Source organism: Phytophthora sojae, assembly GCF_000149755.1.
Source record: "Phytophthora sojae unplaced genomic scaffold PHYSOscaffold_1, whole genome shotgun sequence".
In the NCBI taxonomy this organism is placed as follows: Eukaryota; Oomycota; class Peronosporomycetes; order Peronosporales; family Peronosporaceae; genus Phytophthora; species Phytophthora sojae.
In genome coordinates this window covers 279620-299194 of record NW_009258115.1, presented here as the reverse complement: position 1 = coordinate 299194, position 19575 = coordinate 279620, and the positions used below count along the sequence as shown (strand labels likewise).

Sequence of the window (19575 nt, the reverse complement as noted above, 5' to 3'; positions counted from 1 at the left end):
ACTCCATGGGCTCGCTACGAATAGCAGACCTTGCGTCCGCTTACAGTTCTCGGTGTGCATCGAGCACACGCGTGCGGGCCGCAAGCCCATGCTTCGGCTCTTGGGGCATGTTGCCGGCGGAGACAGTCTGTTACTGACCAGTGATTTGAGTTTGCTCTGCACTAAATCCACATTGCTCTAAGTACTAATTTCAGAAATTATTTTCCGATTTTTGGATGTTACTTAAGTTACTTCACACCGTTTTGCTTTACACTGCTGCCAACTTGCGATTGGCAAAGGTGTAGTATTATGATGGTTTGATATACTATTATTTTCAAGTCTGATTATCCATGTCGTACCAATAGTAAAAGCATCTTTATACCAATACTACTATTTATAAATCAATAAAATACTAACGTTAACATACGAGCATACTGTAAAATTACTTTCTTAGTGCTACTTTTACTAACGGAGAACTGCTACTGTAAGGATCTGGTTGTGCTTGTTGTGTTGCGAGTAAAATGGAAACTGAATTGATGTCTTTGTCTGTTTGCTGCTATCCATCTACCCGAGGGCGCCCTCATGGCGCTCGGTCCTAAACACGAAGTGGTTGGCTGAGGCGTGCCGGAGCAGGAGCTTGCGCAATCGGTGAATATGCAGACGACGACTTGGGCTCTCTGCGTGCGGACTCAACTGATGATGTGGTTGTGTTCTGCTCTTGCACGTGCAGATCATTACACTTCCCCCGACTTGAGCGAGTCCCGGCACCTTGAACGTTGAAGTCGCCGAAGTTGAAGTAGGTAGTACCGTAGACCCTCGATGTAAGCAACAGTACCGTGAAAACTCTGTTCAAGAGAATTCCACTAAGCCCGTGCCACTCGATTGCGTTGGCGAAGATCTTTTAGCAGCGCTTGCCAGTGGCTGACGTGTTTGATGTCGCGCTCGCGTTCCCACGTTTTCTCATTGTCAGGGAGCCCGTGCCACTTGACCAAGTACTCAGGTTGGCGGTTGAAGATGCGCTTCTTGATCAGAGCTTCGACAACGTGTAGTGGCTCGCCATCGTCGTCGAAAATCACGGGAGTCGACTTCGGGATCACACGGCCGACGAAGCGGTCAGGGTTGCTGTTGTATACCTTGAGCTTGTCGATGTTGAAGCGTGGGCTGATGTGCTTCAAGTTGGCCGGTAGATCCAGCAGCGCGATGTTGTCGTGAAGTTCCAGGATCGGGTACGGACCGATGAAGCGCGGGATGAACTTCCGTGAGCGAAGCGTCGTTTCCGCGGCAGCGTGCGAGATGTTCAGGTCCTGCGTCGACAGCAAGGCTAGATCACCGACCTTGAATGGGTTTGCTGCACGACGCCGGTCGTAGAACTTCTTTTGAGCCTCTTGCGCATCCAACAGAATCTTCCGAGCACGTTCGATCACCTCTTGACGATGCTGAACAAATCGAGACGCGTACTCCACACGAGACCTCGCCACCGGCTGATCGCTCTCCACACTACCCAATGGGTTCTTAGGGTGACGATCGGTGTCGACGAAGAAGGGCGACAGCTTCGCCGAGCTGGACACCAGTGTTGCGTGCGCATACTCAATCATGGGCAGGTGCTCATTCCCGTCGTTGTCATGGTACGAAACAGAGCATCGCAACGAGTCCTCGAGAGTCCGATTCTGACGCTCAGTTTGGCCATCGGCCTGTGCTCGGTGGGCAGTCGTCATCGTTGTCTTGATCTTCATCAGCTGTACCAGTGCTTTCCAGAACTTCGACGTGAACTTCGGGTCCCGGTCGGAGATGATGGTCGATGGGATACCATAGTCCCGGATGACGTTGTTGAAGAACAGCTTGGCAATGTCTTCCGCAGTCGCCGTGGTGTGCGTCGGGATGTAGACTGGACGCTTTGACGACTTGTCCACCACGACCATGATCGCATCAAAGCCGTCGGACACAGGCAAATGCGTGATGAAGTCAGTCAAGACAACATCCCAACACGCAGCGGGCAATGGGATCGGCTGAATCTTTCCTGCTCTTCGTCCGGTGCTTGACTTGTACCTCATGCATGACTCACAACTCTGAACGTAGGCTTTGATGTCCAGATCCATGCTCGGCCAGAAGTACCACTGTGCCGCAGCAAGCTGAGTGCGACGGATGCCTGGGTGCGCCATGATCGCCGCATCATGCGCGTTGTGAATGACATCGAGCCGAAGTTTCCGGTTGTTTGGCACACAGAGGCGGCGTAGGCTGTCGTTGCTCTTCAAATAGATCAACCCGCGAATGATTTCGTACTCTTCCGACGGGCGACCGGACTTCCACAGCGGCTTGAAAACTCAATCTTTGCTGTATGCCTTCTGAAACGCCCGCTTCGTTTGGTTATCCAGTTGGAGTGTGCTTATCACCGTGCTGTCCTCCATCGATGCTGCGTTCAATCTCATACGCCACTGTGCCGTGCCTACACCATGTGCCCTTGCGGCTGGCTGTTTGACGGCAAGCATCACGGCTTGATCGCGAGTCGGTATGCTTTGGAGCTTCTCCGTAGCCTTGGTACAACGCGATGCCGCGTCGCAAATATTCGTGCATGTCGGCGACGTTAAACACGCCGTACACACTGCCAGCGGCTCGGGTTCGGTTTCACCAGCCTCCGGTTCCTCCCCCGGACTTGAAGAAGCATCCGGGGGGGGGGGGGCGCGATAACGCGTCGGCGACGACATTCAAAGCGCCTGGACGATGATGCAGCGTGAACTGGAAGGACGCAAAAAAGTCCAGCCAGCGAGCCAGGCGACCAGACAGGCGGGGATGCTGTAGAAACCACTTGCACGCCGAGTTGTCCGTGTACACTTCAAACGAGACTCCATGGAGGTAATGGCGCCAACGGGTGAGCGCTTGTTTGATCGCAAAGAGTTCCTTCTCGTGAACAGGCCAGTTCAGCTCATGCGGGCCAAGCTTCTTGCTGAAAAATGCCACGGGGAGATCATTGCCGCCATGCAGCTGAGAGAGGACTCCACCAATGCACGCGTGACTAGCATCCGTTGTCACAATGAACGGCTTGTCGAAGTCTGGCAGACGTAGTACCGATGCGTGCTGGAGCGCAAGCCTGATGGCATTGAAAGCCTGGCGCTGACCGTCATCCCATACCCACGCCACATCTTTCTTGACCAAAGAGCTCAGCGGAAGTACCAGTGTCGCAAACGGATGAATGAAGCGACGATAATATCCGGCGAGGCCCAAGAAGCGCTGTTGATCCTTGATGTTGCTAGGCTCTGTCCACTCGGCTATGGCTCGAGTCTTGAGAGCGTCCACGTGCAAGCCATCAGCTGAGATGGTGTGACCACGGAAGTCGACCGAAGCTTGACCGAAGTCGCACTTGTCCGGACGAGCGTAAAGCTTGTGAGCCCGAAGGATTTCACAGACTTGCCGTAAGCGCTCGACGTGATCGGCCATCGACCGCGAGAAGATGCAGATGTCGTCCAGATAAACGACCACGAACAGTAGATGGCTCAGCAGCTTGCGCATCAGGCGCGTCCACGTGCCCGGCATGCCGGCCAGGCCCATAGGCGCCACGTTCCAATGATATATCTCATGGTTTGTCCTGAATGCCGTGTACTGCTTGGACGTCGGAGACATACGCATCTGGTGGTATCCACTGGCGAGGTCGAGAATCGAGAAGATCACTGCTCCCACCATCCGATCAAAGAGCTGCTCGATGTGCGGCAGCGGAATCTTGGCAACCTCTGAGGCCGCATTCACCAAGCGATAGTCAATGACCCATCGAATGGGCATGTGCGGATTGTTCGAGTGTAGCCACTCCAAGCGTGATGGGAATTTGCCAGTCGCGGGGTCCTTTTTGGGCACGCCAAAGATGTTTGATACCCACGGAGAGTCCGACACTTCGATCCAGTTCTTCTTCAGCAGCTCTGCCACAAAGATGTCCAATCCCTCCTGCTCAACCTTCGAGAGACGGAAGGGGGCGCGGTTGCTGGGCGTCGCACCTGGTTTCAAGACCACTTCGTGCTCGATTGAGCGGCTCGGTAGTAATCCAGGCGGCAACTCTGACGGAAAGACATCTGCGAACTCGTCAAGTACTGCTTGAAGCTGCGACGGCACGGACTTCACCTTGGGCGACGTCTTCACTGTGACATTATACAGTTCGGCGTACTCGTCGGCCTTCACCTTTGTCTCAAACTCTGCCGCCCAGAGGACACACAACGACGATGCCTCCGTGTCGTCATCGCCTTCGTTGTCAAAGATGCGTGGCAATGGCTGACATTCTAGCGCTGTTATCGAGCTTGGCCCGAAAGGCATACAGAAGTAGCCTGCCTTTACACGAGCGTCAAGCTGCTGCCGCAGATTCGGGGGCAGGGGGTGCTGAAGGAACTCAGATTTCACTTCCACTGAAGCCACTGACGGTCCCGCTACCTCGAGAGCATCACTCCGGTTTGCCAGTCGATAACCGGGTTGAACTGCACCAGCCATGGAAGCCCGAGGATCACGTCTTGATTTGTCGACACTTCCCACTCAATGAGGGAAACTCCGTTGAAATCTCTGCCAGCAAAGCTGATAGTCTCCAAACATTGTTGCGCCGTACGGGCCGGCGTTGTCGTACCGTCAAAGCGCTCCGCCGTGACCTTGGTGGACTCAACGCAGTTTTGGGCGAGGCCAGGGCGCACAATGTTGCGCTCTGCACCGCTGTCGATCAAGATTCGCACTGCCCGCCCGTTCATCGCCCCCTCGAATCGCAACAGTTCACGATTGGGTGACGGCTCGGTGGTGATGGACACCATGTTCAACTGCAAGCTTTCAATGACCTCGACGTGGTCGTCACGGCTGTCTACGTAGTCGTCTTCGGCTTCGTCGGATACGTCGTCTTCGACAATGCGGCGGAACGAGCCCTGGTTAGCGCGGAAGGACCCGCGCCCTTGTGGAGGACGAGATACACCCCGGGGGTTGTTGCGCGCTGGCCTCTTTGGACACGTGGCCAGGCGATGCCCGGGTTCCTTGCAGTAGAAGTACAGATTACTGCGCAGACACTCGTCGCGAGAAACGAAGCGCGAGCTTCCAATCTCCATCGGTGTCGGCTCCTCGATGCGATGTAACGACTGTTGAAGGCGTTGGCCACCTTGACCTCCGCGGTTCGCATGGGTTCGACGCGATCCTACAGCGTGTGTTCGGTCGTACATCAGTGCAAATGAAATCGCGTCCGTCGTGTTTCGGAACTGGCGCAGCTTGACCTCTTGCCTGATCGCTACGACCAACCCCTTCTGAAAATGCATGACCTTGTCGATGTCGCTCATGTCCTCTACCTTGCAGATGATGTGCCGAAAGGCCGACACGTAATCTTCGAGGCAGGCGAAGTTGTTCTGGCGTAGGCGTAGGAGCTGGTCGCGCAGGTGCTCTTGGCGATCGGGGGTCGTGAACGCGCTGGTCAGCAGCTCCTCGAACTGCGAGACCGAGTGCAGGAAGTTCCCGTCGTGGGAGACGTACTCGCGGTACCACGCTGCTGCTGGCCCCGTCAAGTTCGCCACCAAGACTGACAGGGGGCGCTGCTGCGGTGAGTCGGCGCCGTACTTGATGTTCTTCGACTCAAAGTAGAGTTTGGCCCTGAAGAGGTAGTCCGCGACGTCGTCGTCCTTGGTGACGGAGAACTTCGGCATGGAGATGCCCTCGGCACGGTACTCGCGCGTGTCTTGAGACGTAGAGTCGGGCGACGGTGGTTGTTGCTGCTGCTGCTGTTGCTGTTGCAGTGTCGCCGCCATCTGGCGCTGCAGCTCCGCTGTCTGCGCCATGAACTGCTGTTGCTCGCGCATCATCGCCGCGAGCGAGGCGAACATCTGCTGCACGCTGTACGCGTGCTGCATCGCTGCTTCATCCATGTTTGCGCTAGCCACGTCGTCAATAGGTGGCTGGGGGGCGCAAGGTCCTCAGCCAAATCAATCAAAGTTTGAAGTCGCAGGCACTCCCTGGAGCGCTGCTTCCGACAATGTCTGTAAGCCCCAACGAAGTCACAGACGCTCGACCTGGAGCTCTGCTACCGACAAGTACCAACCACTTGCTCCAGTGTCCCGAAGGAAGCAACTGGTGGAATTCCGTCCGGCGCTAGCTCGAGCCCGCCTCGGAGCACAAAAACACCTACTACTAAACTCGTAACGGCCACCGACGCAGATGTTACACTCGGCTGCGCACTGTTTGCAAGTGACAGCCGAGGCGACAAGCGGAAGGTCGAGGTGGGTGCCGCGTATGGACACGCGGAAGTGATTGGGCTAAATGCACCAATGCGATGTCGACACGAAGTGACGTGTGACAATGTGCGTCGCCACTCCTCCCCAGAAAGCAAAGGAGCGAGCTCGGCGAAAATGGAGGCCCCGTCGGCGACGAGCGGACGAGGCTGCGGACGAGATCACGCACGCGGCGCACCCGGAGAAGTTAAACGGCGAGAGGTACAGCTGCAGCACACCGAAGAACGGATGCGAGGAAGACGGCGTGCGCAACGGCAACGCGGGACGGACGAGGCTGGACGGCGTGCACACCGGCGACGCGTGGCGGCACTGGAACTGGAACTGGAACGAGGACTGGAACTGGAACGAGGACTGGAACTGGAACGAGGACTGGAACTGGAACCGGAACTGGACTGAAGCGCGCGTCGGCTTCGCAAGTGCTACCAAGTGTAAGGTTCTGGTTGTGCTTGTTGTGTTGCGAGTAAAATGGAAACTGAATTGATGTCTTTGTCTGTTTGCTGCTATCCATCTACCCGAGGGCGCCCGCATGGCGCTCGGTCCTAAACATGAAGTGGTTGGCTGAGGCGTGCCGGAGCAGGAGCTTGCGCAATCGGTGAATATGCAGACGACGACTTGGGCTCTCTGCGTGCGGACTCAACTGATGATGTGGTTGTGTTCTGCTCTTGCACGTGCAGATTATTACAGCTACCCAATCCCCGACGAGTCTCGTTTCGGAAAGATACCCAAGCTCAAATTTGGCTTACAACCTGTTCACTTGATCGACATGGCGTGAGCACTGGGTTCACGTGGATAGAGTGTAACCAACTCATCTGAACGTTCGTGGCGCGAAACACAGAGCTGTTTAACGCTTAGCTTCATTACGCTCATTTATTCGCAAGTTTGTGCTTAGTGGCGGTTCAGTTAGCGTTAGCATTAGTCTCGTTAATACGTTGAGGAAAGTCACGCTCATTTCCAGGGCGTTCACCAATTCGTTATGGTTGGTGCACTGGCGAGGGCACTGGAGGTGATTCGTCGACCGCGGATCAATCAAACGAGCGATCACTTCAAAACTTCCTCCAAAGTACTCAAAGCAACCAACGCAGCAACCCGGTAGCCCACCTACCCAGCCATGGGTCCGACTCATCTACCGCCACTGCGGCGGTATCACTCCTGTTTCTCCAACTTTCCCAGGTCATGGCCGACGTCGTCACCTACGACTGGCGCCTAACTCCAATCATGACCGCGTTCGACGGTGTGCGTCTTCAGACGCTCGGCGTGAACGGCAAGCCCAGCCACGAAGCCGTCATCGAAGTGCAGCTCGGCCAAGAGGTTAAAGTCCACGTCACCAACAAGCTGTCCGAGCCCACGTGTCTGCACTGGCACGGCATGAAGCAGCTCGGCACGCAGGAGATGGACGGCATGTGTGGCATCTCGCAGTGCGCCATCGAGCCCAACAGCTCGGCGACCTACCGCTACACGCCCGACAAGGCCGGCACCTTCTGGTGGCACAGTCACCACGGCACCCAGTACGCGTACGATCTGCGAGGCCCGTTGATCGTTAACGGGCCCGACACTAAAGCGAAGAAGCTCTGGGACCACGAGTACACCATTCAGATGGCGGCCATCTACCACGCGCCGCCGCCTCCGGGGCCCGTGCTCTCGCCATTAACAACTTGGCGCGCTACAACTGCACTGCAGCAGCTTCTCACGGCCTCACGGTATGCAACCCGCATCAGCCGCTGTCGACCTTCGACTTCGTGCTGGGACGCAAGTATCTGCTGCGGGTGATCAACATGGCCGCCATGGGGACGTTCGAGTTCACCATCGACGGCCACGAGTTCCAGGTCATTGCCGCCGACGCGGAACCCGTGGCACCCACGAAGCTGCTCAACTCGATCATTGTCAACGTCGGCCAGCGCTACGACATCATCGTGCAGGCGAAGAAGGACACGCGGGGAGTGCGCTCCTTCTGGATGCGGGCCAAAGGGTTGACCGGGTATCCGTGGACGGCGCGGACGGCAAGCACGGGCACTGCTGGCTTCAACGAGGAGGGCTTGGCCATTGTGCGCTATGACTCGCGTAGCAGTAGCGCTGAGCCGACGACGCAGAAAGCGAAAACGACCGTGACAATGGGCGAGTTCGACTTCACCCCGCTGGAGCCCGTGCCAAGCCTGACGATCGCTCCTACATGCGCTTCAACATCAACACGACGATCGGAACGGGCATCGTCTCGCTGGACGGAGGCGAGTTCCAGACGCTGGTTGTCCCGGATGAGCCGCCGCTCTTGAGCATCGCGAGCGGATTGACGACTGCCGAGCTGCCGCGCAGTGCCAACGCCCGAGCTATCAGGTACGGCGACCATGTGGAGGTGGTGCTCAGGAACGACGTGATCGAGCAGCGCCCGTTCCACCTGCACTCGCACGTGGCGTGGGTGGTCGGCAGCGGCCACGCTTCAGCTCAGGACGTGTACAACAACAAACTGCCAGCGCCTAAGCTCAAAGGAGCCATGATGCGAGACGTGTACACCGTTCCACCCTGTGAGGTCGACGCCAAGGGCGTCTGCGTGATCGTGGGCTACGTCGTGCTTCGGTTCAAGGCTGACAACCCGGGCGTCTGGATGATGCACTGCCACGTCGACTGGCACATGGCCATCGGCATGGGGATGGTCTTCGTGGAAGGCGAGGCGGAGCTGCCCAAGAAGGGCCCGAAGGCGTTTTCAAGCAGCTTGCTGAGCGTATGCAAAAACAAATCGACAGGTGGGGATGTGGTGAAGGCCTACAGCAACGGATATCGGTCTTCGACAGCGAGAAACTACCGCGGCTCGAAGAAAAGCACCAAAAGCTCAAAGAGCTCAGCCAAGTAAAGCGATCCATAGACCAAGACGCAAACGTGAAGGTAGGACAGAGACTTTGAGCTGAACAAGGTTGTTTGCTGCAGTATAACACTGTGAAAGCAATTCGTCAATTGATACCAAAAAAATGATACTGCAACTTCAACATTTCCGCGTTGCTTCTCATTGCGGAATCTACCACGTACATCAAAGATCCAAAGGCAACGCAGGGAGAGGGAGGCCATGGCTCTCGAGTATTCCAGCAGTGAACGGCATGCTAAGCGCACGAAGATGAAGAAAGTTACGTCGTTGGAAGCCCTTACTCGCGTTGAAAGCGGAAGGAAGCTGGTAGCGTTAGTAAGTCTAGCATTTCTTTTTTACTTATTTCTTCCTAATCTTTCATTACCATTTTGCAGCTTTCTGTCACGCTGGCCAAACCAACCCAGCGTAAGGCCAACGCTGCCAAGACACTACCCACGCGTGGCTCGGCAACACGTAAAGCTGCTGCTGTCCGCAAGTCCTGGCCGGTGCAGAATACGTGCTTCCTGCCTTCTTCAGACGATGAGTCAGACGCTGGTGACGCGACTAGAAAAATCAGCATGCCTCGCCGTACAAGCCCCAGCGCAGCTAAAGGTGAGCATCTGCGGCAACGATTAAAAGGATGTCCATCACTGAAGCCACTTTTGCACAGGCGCAACGGAATCCCGAAGCTTCCAGCCACCGCAAGGAGGCTATCAACTCTGCGCCTTGCAGCGAATGTTCTGCTAGGCTGCCACTACTAGCTCGGCATTTACTTTTACGTTCAAGTATTATATTAGCTTCCTCCTCCTGCGTTTGGAGGCAGTCTTTACCTACTGACGGACGATAACTGGACCAACAAACAACCAGGGGATCAACTAATGACGCAGTTGCCTCTGTGTGCCTTGGACTTCCTTCGTCCAAAGCCCGGAGAGTGGTGCGGGTGCACCTTGTTCTTGCCCATTGCCACGGGATCGTCTTCCTGCTCCGCGATCCTCAGTGTCTCGCGTACGGACCTGCCGTTCGTGCGGCCCGTGACAACCGAGAAGTTGGACATGTAACTCGCGCGCTCGGCAGTGGAAGTGCCTCCGTCCGTTGCTTGGCTGCTGCGCTCGTCGATATCATCGCTCACAGGGCTCTGGCCACGGAGTCCGAGCATGATGTCGATCATACTGGGTCCAATCTGGTCCGAGCGGAGCGTCACACGACCGTGAGTCTCCAGTTCCAAGGTGCGGAGCTGCAGTCAAAGAGCACAAAACAACAGTTAGAGACCTCAAGTCCCAGTACTAATCAACACTACCCGATGCCAGCTCACCTTCTCCACGTAAGCTTTGCGTGGTGCACTAGCCGGCCGCTTCTGCAGGACGTGACGGTACGCGTGCTCCAGACTCCACTGCTCGACCACCATTAGGTACGCGATGCAGACCACGGCGCTCTCGTTGTTGCCGTGGGTGCAGAAGACGAAGACCGTCTTGTTGTCCGAGCGCGCGATCTGGATGAGCTTGTTGGCCTTCGTGACGTTGCTCTTGAACTCGTCGTACGAGAAGTCGTCGTCCAGCTCGATGCGCCCCGTATCAATCGTCGGGTCCACCGCCAACTCTCCATGGGCCTCACGCTTCCGCGGGTTCTCGGCGTCTAGGACGTACGTGACCTGCATGTTCTTGAGGAGCTGCTCGTCCATCGCGTGCTTAACGGAGCCCATGAGCAGGAAGCTCTCCACAACGCCAGGCACATCGAGTCTGCTGCAACATGCACGACAGTTATCAGCCTCAATGTTGTTTGTACTCATGCAAGCAAGCGCTTCGCTAACCTGTCGTCCCCACACACTGGCGTCTCGGGGGCAGCGTGGTCAACGTCGACGGTGGTCATTCTGTCCGTGTGCGAGTGCTCTCTGGCCGATTCAGCAATGTGCGTGGAGATTCCCAACTGAGCCGCTGCTGCGACTGGTCTTTAGCGCGGGTACGTGCGAGTCCCGGCGTGCACCGTCATCACGACGGACGACACCGAGGACGTCCACCCTCCAGAGGCTAGTCAACTGGTCAACTCCCCGAGACGCGGGCCTCAAGACGCTGAGCTCGCGACGGCCAAGTGACCACGATTCCCACACATCAATGGGCCCAGCTGGCGATTTGCACCGCGGACGTCCGCCACAAGCTGCTCGGTCAACAGACACTGGCAGTCAGGCATGCCGAAAATACGATATATATCTATTGTTTGCCGGACACCATAATAAATATTGCATTGCATCCGAGTAGCAGACTGAATAAATAACGCGAGACATAGTGTTGACACAGTAAATTACTGCAATGATGTTACGACTGTACCTACTTACAGGCACTGCTCCACGGTCGCAACATCCCAGTACGAGCTGTTGATCTTGAGGAACAAGATCATCTCTAGCATCATGGGGGAGAGGCGGTGGCGCTCATGGCGCAGCATAGCGCGCGCAATGCTGAAGAGCCTCTCAACCATGTTTGAGGTAGGAGGAATCGCATTAAGCAGCTCGTACGTGGCCGGCGCAGCAGCTACCTTGCGTCGCTTGAGCGCACGCACAGCGAACCCTTCCTTGTCCGCCGGCGTGCAGTCCACGCCTTCCACATGAGCCTGCGTGCGCTTGAACGGCTCCAGCGCAGCGACTTCGTCGTCCGTCAGCAGGGCCGCCTGGTCGTCCAGCACCTTGACGACCGCCTGCTCGAAGACGGCGGAGTGGATTATATCCGCATCGGTGGCTATGCATAAATAAAAACATATAAAACGCAGTATTTAAGTAGAAATACCGTCAGACGCAGAGTGAGCGATGATCCTTACCGAGATACTTCGCGAACGAGGGGTGGCTCTTGAGGAGCTCGTCGAATAGGACACGAGCGTCCAGCAGCGTAAGGCCGTCGCCCTGCAGGTGCTTGGACACGGACTCGACGTCCCGGGGGCTTGCCAGCAAAGTCTCCAGCTTGCGGTGGGCTGAGCGTGACGGAAGGAAGTCCGCGAGCTCCTCGTCGTCCGCCGAAATGAACGGACGGAGCCGAAAATAGCGTTTGAGCATTGAAAAGGTCGACGACCAGCGCGTGTCCTGTCTGAGGACAGCGGCCAATGACTAATTTCGAGCAAAACCCAAAAACAAAGACCAATTTAGTAGCAATACAAAAACCAAATAAAACAGCAAACAGAGTACTTACCGCAACTTGGCTGCTTGCTTTAAAGTCCGCAACTTACGCATAAGCTGCTGGACCTCTTCGAGGATGCTGTCGTGGGCTCCAAGTAGTCTCGCACCGCCAAGTTCAGGCGGTGGCTGGTACAGCCGATTAGCGGCACACCGAGTAGGTTCGCTAGCCGCTTGTTTACTCCGTAGTTGTCACCAACCAGGAATAGACATCCGGAGATAGACTTACCAAAAAAGGGTAGGAACCTTTTAATCGCCGTCAGATGGCCGTCAGCGCTTAGCTGGTCGTCCGGCTCATCCATGACGGGCGCTAACGACAGCGGCGGGTACTGGGGGCCTGTCGCCGTCTCAACGCAGCCATACACTGCCATGTAGTGCTCCGTGCCGTGGGTCCACCCATCAAGGACCAGACTAAAACGTTCGGGCATGGCGTCGCCGATCATCGTCTCTGCGGCCTTGGTCACGGCCTCCATGATGGCGGTCAGCGTCTCCACGGAGATGGGATTTAGCTTCGTGTATCTACGTAACATACGGCATTAGCACACATGTAAATCACCAAAATAGATATGAAAATACTTACTGTCGCGTTTCCTTGGACTCGCAAAAAGACAGCGGTAGATTGCCCGTGACAACCCAGCGCAGCCACGCGTAGCGGTTCGAGACCTTCCGGGTGACCCACGGCAATAGGGCCCCCGTCGCAGCGACACTAGCGTCGCGCATGTCGCAGCGACACTAGCGTCGCGCATGTCGCTCTCGTAGTTGGGGTGCACCGCCCGCACGTGCGACACCAAGTTGCTGTAGCCTGACTAAGGCGCGTGCTTGCAGCGCTTAGCGCAGGTCTTGCAGGCATAGTAGCCCGTCGTCTCTCCCTCCCCGTCCAGGCAGGGCTTGAAGTAAAAGGCAGCAATCTGCCTGGGCGAGAAGGTAGGCCTCGGAGCGGGGCCAGCGAGGAGATTGTCGGTCATGGTGCTAACGTCGAGTCGTGATGCGCGTGCTGGGTGGTGCTTGTTTGAAAGTGGGGGCTAACGGCAAAGTTACGCTGGTAGAGCGCGATGTGTGACCACAACTAAGGATGAGCAGAAGGAAAATACCGAATTTTAGAACTCGGCTACATAAATTTCGGATAAAACAAACGGCGATGCCCTAAATAAAGTATTGTATCCGAAAATACTGTTTTATTTTCGGGCATTATTATTTTTCGGGATGCCTGCTGGCAGTGTCTGTCGCCTGAACGAACGAATACATGTGTACTGTGTGTGCCGTGAGCTATGCTATGATATGATACAGTATGTACAGTAGCGAGAAGACGAGAGGGATCGATGGAGGGCTCCATCGAGCCCGAGGGCTGTGGAACTGGGTGCATTTCCGACCTGCAGTGCAAGTTGGGTGACTGAGACTGCCAAGTTGCGACTGTCGCATCGTGGTCCGTATACCTCGTCCAACATGATAGAGTTCGGTTCGATCGATTCGGAAGGGAGATCGTGCGACGCTTCCTGCGCACAAAGTATCTTGTCACACCAAATGCGGCGCGTGCGCTTCCAGGAGGATGTGGACGACGACGGAGAGAGCGTCGAGCTGCTTCCGCTGCTGCAATGGGATGTGGCGGCCATCGTCTGGCTGATTCAGCAGAAAGAGGTGCGCTCTGTTACTCGAATTCGACTTGTCAAAGGTCCCCGAGTCACTAACAACTCGTCCAGGAACGGCCGTGGCTGCGGACGCTGGTGCACTCAACGACATCTCGGCGGCGGACACAGGACATCTCGCTGCTCATATGGTGTGTCCTCTTGGGTTGTCAGTCGGTGTGACGCCCTGTTTGTGACCGCTTCTGGTTTCCGTGCTACCTACCGTAGGTTCGTGTTCATCGCCATGACCCCGGAGTTCGGCTTGCCGTACTTCTGGATCTGCATTGGGAACTTGCTGGCGGTGGTGACGCTGCAGTACCTGGCTCAGAGTCCTCGACCCATTGATCTGTACCGCCCGCTGTGGCAACTTCAGGATCGCCGCTGCGTCGACGAAGACACGAGAGGGTTCCCCTGCGTGGACTGCCACATGGCTGTGGTGGTGCTGCTGCCAGCTATTCTCCACACCCAGTCGGCGGTCGTGCAGTTGCTGTTTGTGTTGATCGTGCTGTATATTGCTGCGTGCAAGTTGCTGCTGGCCACGCGGTTCATCTCGCAGGTGCTTGGGAGCTGGCTCATGGGCTTCACAGGAATCCTCATCGGCAACCACGGACACGTCGTGGTCAAGAGCTACAAGCTCAGTCGCGGATACAAGTAAGCTGGATGGATGGTAGCTCAATACTCTCGGTAGTGGCTAATGTGTTGCTGTCTCTTTAGTATTGCTGCCATTGTGGCGCTGCTGGTGCTCGCGATGCTCGTGCTCGGAATGTGGATCGAGAACAACGAGAGCAGCCTGATGGGTATCCCCAAGCAGGACTTCATCGAAGTCTTTACGAACATCTTGAACTCGGACGCACCGAATCCAGTACCGACGCCTGGTGCTCCAGCGCATGTTCACCAGATACCTGGTAGACCGACTGCAACTCCGTCACGGCAGCGCCAGACGCGCGATGGGGGTGACGATCAAGAGGAAATCGCAGGCAAAAGAGACTCGTTTTATTTTCTAGTGCGGGGAATGCGAGCACGGGCACTCGCCGCACAGCAGGCTTCGTGAATGAAGGGGATTCGTACAAACGTGGAGCTAAACTGCAGTCGGTTCTCTAGTTGTCAGTGCATTGCTTGAGCGCGTCTTCGACCTCTCCGCGCATGGCCTTCGACACGCGGGGCAGGATGGAGCCCTTGCCGACCCAAATGTTCATTCGCACTTGCTCGTGCTCCTTGACGCGGACAACCGCTGGGCCCATGGGCATGCCCTCCATGGCCTTCTGCAGGTCTGAAGACAGCGTGTCGAACGCCACGTGCTGCTCCGCATTCTTAAGGAGACTCGAGAAATCGGCGATAGGGATGTCAAGCCGCCTCTTGGTGAAGAAATCGTCGAAGAAGCCGAGACTCTCCTCTGACGGGCGGTAGAACACCTCGCCACGCTCAGTAACCTTGGTGAACACCTTGAGGCCCGTGTTGACGATCTGTTGGAGAGAAACAATGAATCAACGTCAGCAAATAGCATCTACTGCTAGCATAATACGCTGAGCTAAACGTACATCAAGGACGTCTCCACCAAGGCACGCGTCCGAGATCTCCTTGTCCACGTAGTTAACGGTGGCCGCTGTGTCCGAACGGCACCAGAAGCGCTCCTAATTGCATAGTTACAAAGTTTTCAGCGTCAGTAAGAAGAGCCTCATCCACAAAATACCAATTGTTACAGCACTCACCTTCAAAGTTTCGTCTTGCAGACCGTAGAAATCGCGCAACTGCTGCCAGATTTCGTCGCCAACAGGGCGATACAGCATCTCCCGCTTCTTGTCGTTCTTCTTCTTGGAGCTCTTGTTGGCATCCGCGGGCTCCTCTGTGCGGCGCTTCTTCTTCTGCGGCTTGAGCGACGAGTTCGAGGCAGCGAACTCGGTGTCGGGCAAGTATTTCTCGCAGCTCTTCAAGAAGTGACCACCATTGTTACACAGCTTGCAAACGTAGTCAGCCGGCGGCGTCGCCTGCAGCTCCTCAAGCGCGGGAAGTCCTTCCTGACGACCTTCATCACCAGGCAAGTCCGCCACCTTGCGCAGCACAGCGATGAAAAACCCACCAGAGTTTTGATCCGTCGGGATGAGACGCAGGGTCTTGTGCAGCTCCTGGGCAATGGCGCCTTCACACGGGAACATGGAGCGCGTCACGCGGCTTCCACGAAGGTCCTGAGTGAGCGAGTCGTAGCTGTCAAACCACTGGTGCAGGCTCTGCTTGTCACTGCTGTCGTCCGCGTTGTCAACCTTGAAGAGGTGGCCTTTGTGCGTCGACTTGGACTTGGAGCGCCAGCCCACACGCCACTTGGATCGACCCGGACGCGCAACGAGCTGCGGCATCTTCTTCGAGACATCCAGCAGCTCCAGCGATCCACCAGCATGACGCAGCAGCTCAGCAACCACAGCCTCGTTCTCGACGGGGTTGAACGAGCACGTAGAATAGACCATGGTGCCGCCCACCTTGAGTAGAGCAGCACCACGGAGAGCCAACGCGAGCTGGATCGGGTGCAGCGTGAGGCCTTGGCCAATGTGCCAGTCCTTCCACAGCGACTGGTTCTTGCGCAGAGTGCCGTCACCACTGCAGGGGACGTCACACAGCACGCGGTCGAATACGTTGGTAGGCTGCAGCGTCTTGGTCTCAGCGTCATAAAGACCGGGGAACGTATCACCGGCGCCACACGTCACTACAGCACGACGCAGAGTGTTCCGCGAGAGGCGGTGCACCAGCATATACGAGCGCTTCTTGTCCAGATCATTGGCGATTACCAGTCCACTCTGCTCGCCAGCGCTGCTGCTCTCCGCCGAGAGCAAGAAGTCGATAACCTGCGTCGTCTTGGATCCAGGGGAGGCGCACATGTCCAGCACGCGGTGGCCACGCTGCACATCCAGGAACAACACGGGCAGCATGCTCACCGCCTCCTGCCGATCGATATTTCCCCGGTCAGTCTGCTCCAGCAGAACGGAGTGGAAGGCGCGGACATCCTCGTGCTTCGGCGCTACGAAGCAAAACTTCATCAATCAATTCACTGGGTACAGTTTGAAAAAAAATAATACTAATAACAGCAACTTACCACTCTTGGAGAGCGCAACACGGCCGCAGTCCATTTGCCACGCCACATTCTCCAGCGGATACCACGCGATCGGCCTGGGAAGAAAAGAAACATATATCCGTAAAAATAATATCAATTAACAATAAAACACAGCGATGTTGGCTCACTTAGCCGGGTTCACGGGGATTTCTCCGTGGAAATACTTGTCACTCGGGAACTGGAGCTTCGATACCAGCAGCTCTTTCAGCCTACAGTAAAAATAAAATATTTGTTAGCACGCAGAATTTGTTGGTTATTAAAATTATAGTAGAAAAGATAAACGAACCTGTCGGCGTCGGGCCGGTGCAGATTCAGGCGGAAGGACACGGGCAGCGGCTCGTGCAGCAGCTTCATGAGCTGCTCCAGCTCCGTCTCGTCCTTCACGGCATCCGTCTCACGCTGGCAGAGCCCATACAAAGGTTAGAGCCACGGAATATTTTTATTTAGTGTGGACAGATTGCATTCGTACCAGGTACTCGCGGAAACTCTGCTTGTACACGTCCAGAGACGGCTTGGGCTTGCTCGCCTTCTTCGTCTCAGACGCCATGACGATTCTATTTTATGACCAGCCAACCAAACAGTGTACCCATGTGTGTAACCATCGGTTACGGTTCGGTCGTATGGCTACACAACGAGAAAATGGCTACATTATGGACTATCACTGATGGAGGTCCTGAGCCTTCAGCCGAACCGAGCTCCACTGCATTCGACGTACTACAAACGATTACAATTGTCGGAACTCTTAAAGCCCGCGGTATTCGGCTTGGCGTGGCCTGAGACGACTCGAACCGGGAATTTACTGAATATGGAAGGGAATCTGAGGGTTCTCCTAGTATGACGTCGATTGAAGTGCTGAAGTGGAGCTATCCACATAGTAATCATTTTTGCTATACATGTAGCTGTTGTGTACTGGAGTTAGCTGCTTTTACCTTTAGTTAGCTACAAAATTTAGTCTTGCGTATTGATAAACAATCCGCATAACGGACGTGTGCGAAGACAATGAAGAGTCCATAGAAGCTCGCAAAAGCAAACGCATTTTCGATGAAGCAACCTGTGTTTCACATGGATAGGAGCATGGCGATCGTCTAAACTGCTAGAATGCAAACCTACCAGTAACGTTCTTATCCACTACGTGAGGCAGCTACTTCTTATTCTTGCGACCCCTCTCGCTTGGTTATTAGACATAATATAGGTCGGCCACACCACCAGCAAACGCAAAGCTTGCAAAGTACTACCTTCATTAGCGATGTTCCGCGGTTTTCGTAATTTTGACTTATGCTGCAATTATCGGCCCCATATCTCACAATTGGACATCAGAGCTGTGAAAACGTGAGCGAATGCTTCGAGAAAAAAACAATTTAGTGGATGCAATGGCTATATGACTCCAAGCAATAGCTTATTAAAGAACGAATCCCGTATTTTCCATTTTTTACTTTTCTCAAAAGGTCATACTTGCTGAAAAGGGGGGGAATTGACATTTCCCGTATTAGTAGAGGTCTGTTGATAAGTCACACACACACACTGCGACTGTGCGGCGGGTTGGGATGGTCTCGTAGAGCGCTTGGAAAACCCGACGGCCTACCACAAGTGCTGGAGTTCTGTCGTCGCTACTTTTTAGAGAAGCCTACACAGCACAACCGAACTAGGCAACGCTCTATAGAACCTTCAGGAAGACCAATTTCGAAAGTGGCTGCTCGATGGGAAAAATCCCAGCTCTCTTTCCAAAGAACTGAAGGCGGATCATCACCAGGACATCGTTGAAGCTTACAAGATGTTTTACAAGTCCAATGCTAACAACGCGCAATCTGATTTTTTTCTTAGCACGGAAATTGGGCTGAATGCCATATAATTTGAAATGTTGGGATTGGATACGACAAACTCTGCCTTCTTCGCCACACTAATCGCCTTTGCCAACGGAGCGTCTTCGTAAGTTGTGAGCAAGCTCTTGATCATGCTGACGCCTCTATCGGGGTTGTACTGGTTTAACCGGTTGAAGTAGTAATACCAAACCGTAAAAGCTGGGTTTGAAAGCAGCTTCTCAAGCCCTCCTTCATCCAACTTCACCAACTTGAACACGGCATCTGGGGAGAGTCCATTGAGAATCCAGGCCAGCATTTGGTCATTCCGCAACTTAAACGCAAGTGCCTCCTCCGTACGCGGGTTGTGCATCACTGTTTCAACCATTTGGCGTTTCATTCGCGGCACGCCTTGCGCGTACGCGCGCATTTACAGCGTCAAGGCGACGGCGACGCTGCTCTGGCGTTTCATTCGACACCATCGCGGCAGATGCAGTACAGTATTGCTGATTTCCCCTGCAGGGCTACAGAATGACGGATCCGGATGATGAGAAGGATTGACGCCCGGAGATGACCCTTACATTTTCATTATGTATACAGCTTACTTATGCGAGTAAAGAAATATAAACAAGATGTTCATTTAAGTATATTCAATACAAATGCCATAACTCATCGATACTTTTGCGAGTGGGCGTCACACACGGCTTCATGCGACACCGAATTAATCCCCTGCCGGCTGCGCAGCAGCAAACCTTACGGTACACTTGCTATCTCAGTACTAGCGGAGCATCACGGTCGCTGCGCTCATGTTGCTTTAGGGGTCGACCCCCAAAACTATGCTGACCACAGAGTTTTGGACGACGTCCCCAC

The 19575-nt window shown here is 55.0% G+C and overlaps 8 protein-coding genes across 8 annotated transcripts; 2 read left to right on the top strand and 6 right to left on the bottom strand.

The window, feature by feature from the left end:
• Positions 1-4475: 4475 nt before the first annotated feature.
• Positions 4476-5621, bottom strand: PHYSODRAFT_444749 (hypothetical protein; the record flags this gene model as incomplete). The annotated part of the gene is made up of 4 exons (XM_009515570.1): positions 4476-4816; positions 4907-5066; positions 5127-5345; positions 5448-5621. Coding segments are annotated over 4 exons (894 nt in total), but the record flags the coding sequence as incomplete, so codon positions are not given.
• Positions 5622-7376: 1755 nt separating this feature from the next.
• On the top strand, positions 7377-9045 carry PHYSODRAFT_308343 (hypothetical protein; the record flags this gene model as incomplete). The annotated part of the gene is made up of 3 exons (XM_009515569.1): positions 7377-7835; positions 7919-8305; positions 8353-9045. The coding sequence occupies 3 exons, from the start codon at positions 7377-7379 to the stop codon at positions 9043-9045; spliced, it is 1539 nt and encodes a 512-aa protein (XP_009513864.1).
• Positions 9046-9904: 859 nt separating this feature from the next.
• Positions 9905-10438, bottom strand: PHYSODRAFT_292898 (hypothetical protein; the record flags this gene model as incomplete). The annotated part of the gene is made up of 2 exons (XM_009515568.1): positions 9905-10267; positions 10346-10438. The coding sequence occupies 2 exons, from the start codon at positions 10436-10438 to the stop codon at positions 9905-9907; spliced, it is 456 nt and encodes a 151-aa protein (XP_009513863.1).
• Positions 10439-11358: 920 nt separating this feature from the next.
• PHYSODRAFT_475960 (hypothetical protein) lies at positions 11359-12121 on the bottom strand (the record flags this gene model as incomplete). Its single annotated transcript, XM_009515567.1, has 3 exons — positions 11359-11568; positions 11629-11759; positions 11839-12121. Coding segments are annotated over 3 exons (624 nt in total), but the record flags the coding sequence as incomplete, so codon positions are not given.
• An 872-nt stretch (positions 12122-12993) lies between these two features.
• PHYSODRAFT_470881 (hypothetical protein) lies at positions 12994-13152 on the bottom strand (the record flags this gene model as incomplete). Its single annotated transcript, XM_009515566.1, has 1 exon — positions 12994-13152. One exon carries the CDS (start codon positions 13150-13152, stop codon positions 12994-12996), a length of 159 nt encoding a protein of 52 aa, XP_009513861.1.
• Positions 13153-13708: 556 nt separating this feature from the next.
• Positions 13709-14766, top strand: PHYSODRAFT_248328 (hypothetical protein; the record flags this gene model as incomplete). Its single annotated transcript, XM_009515565.1, has 5 exons — positions 13709-13822; positions 13885-13961; positions 14038-14460; positions 14524-14714; positions 14744-14766. The coding sequence occupies 5 exons, from the start codon at positions 13709-13711 to the stop codon at positions 14764-14766; spliced, it is 828 nt and encodes a 275-aa protein (XP_009513860.1).
• Positions 14767-14906: 140 nt separating this feature from the next.
• PHYSODRAFT_248298 (hypothetical protein) lies at positions 14907-17456 on the bottom strand (the record flags this gene model as incomplete). Its single annotated transcript, XM_009515564.1, has 7 exons — positions 14907-15272; positions 15348-15440; positions 15519-16816; positions 16892-16965; positions 17038-17118; positions 17196-17308; positions 17379-17456. The coding sequence occupies 7 exons, from the start codon at positions 17454-17456 to the stop codon at positions 14907-14909; spliced, it is 2103 nt and encodes a 700-aa protein (XP_009513859.1).
• Positions 17457-18793: 1337 nt separating this feature from the next.
• PHYSODRAFT_429378 (hypothetical protein) lies at positions 18794-19039 on the bottom strand (the record flags this gene model as incomplete). Its single annotated transcript, XM_009515563.1, has 1 exon — positions 18794-19039. A coding segment is annotated over one exon (246 nt), but the record flags the coding sequence as incomplete, so codon positions are not given.
• Positions 19040-19575: the final 536 nt, after the last annotated feature.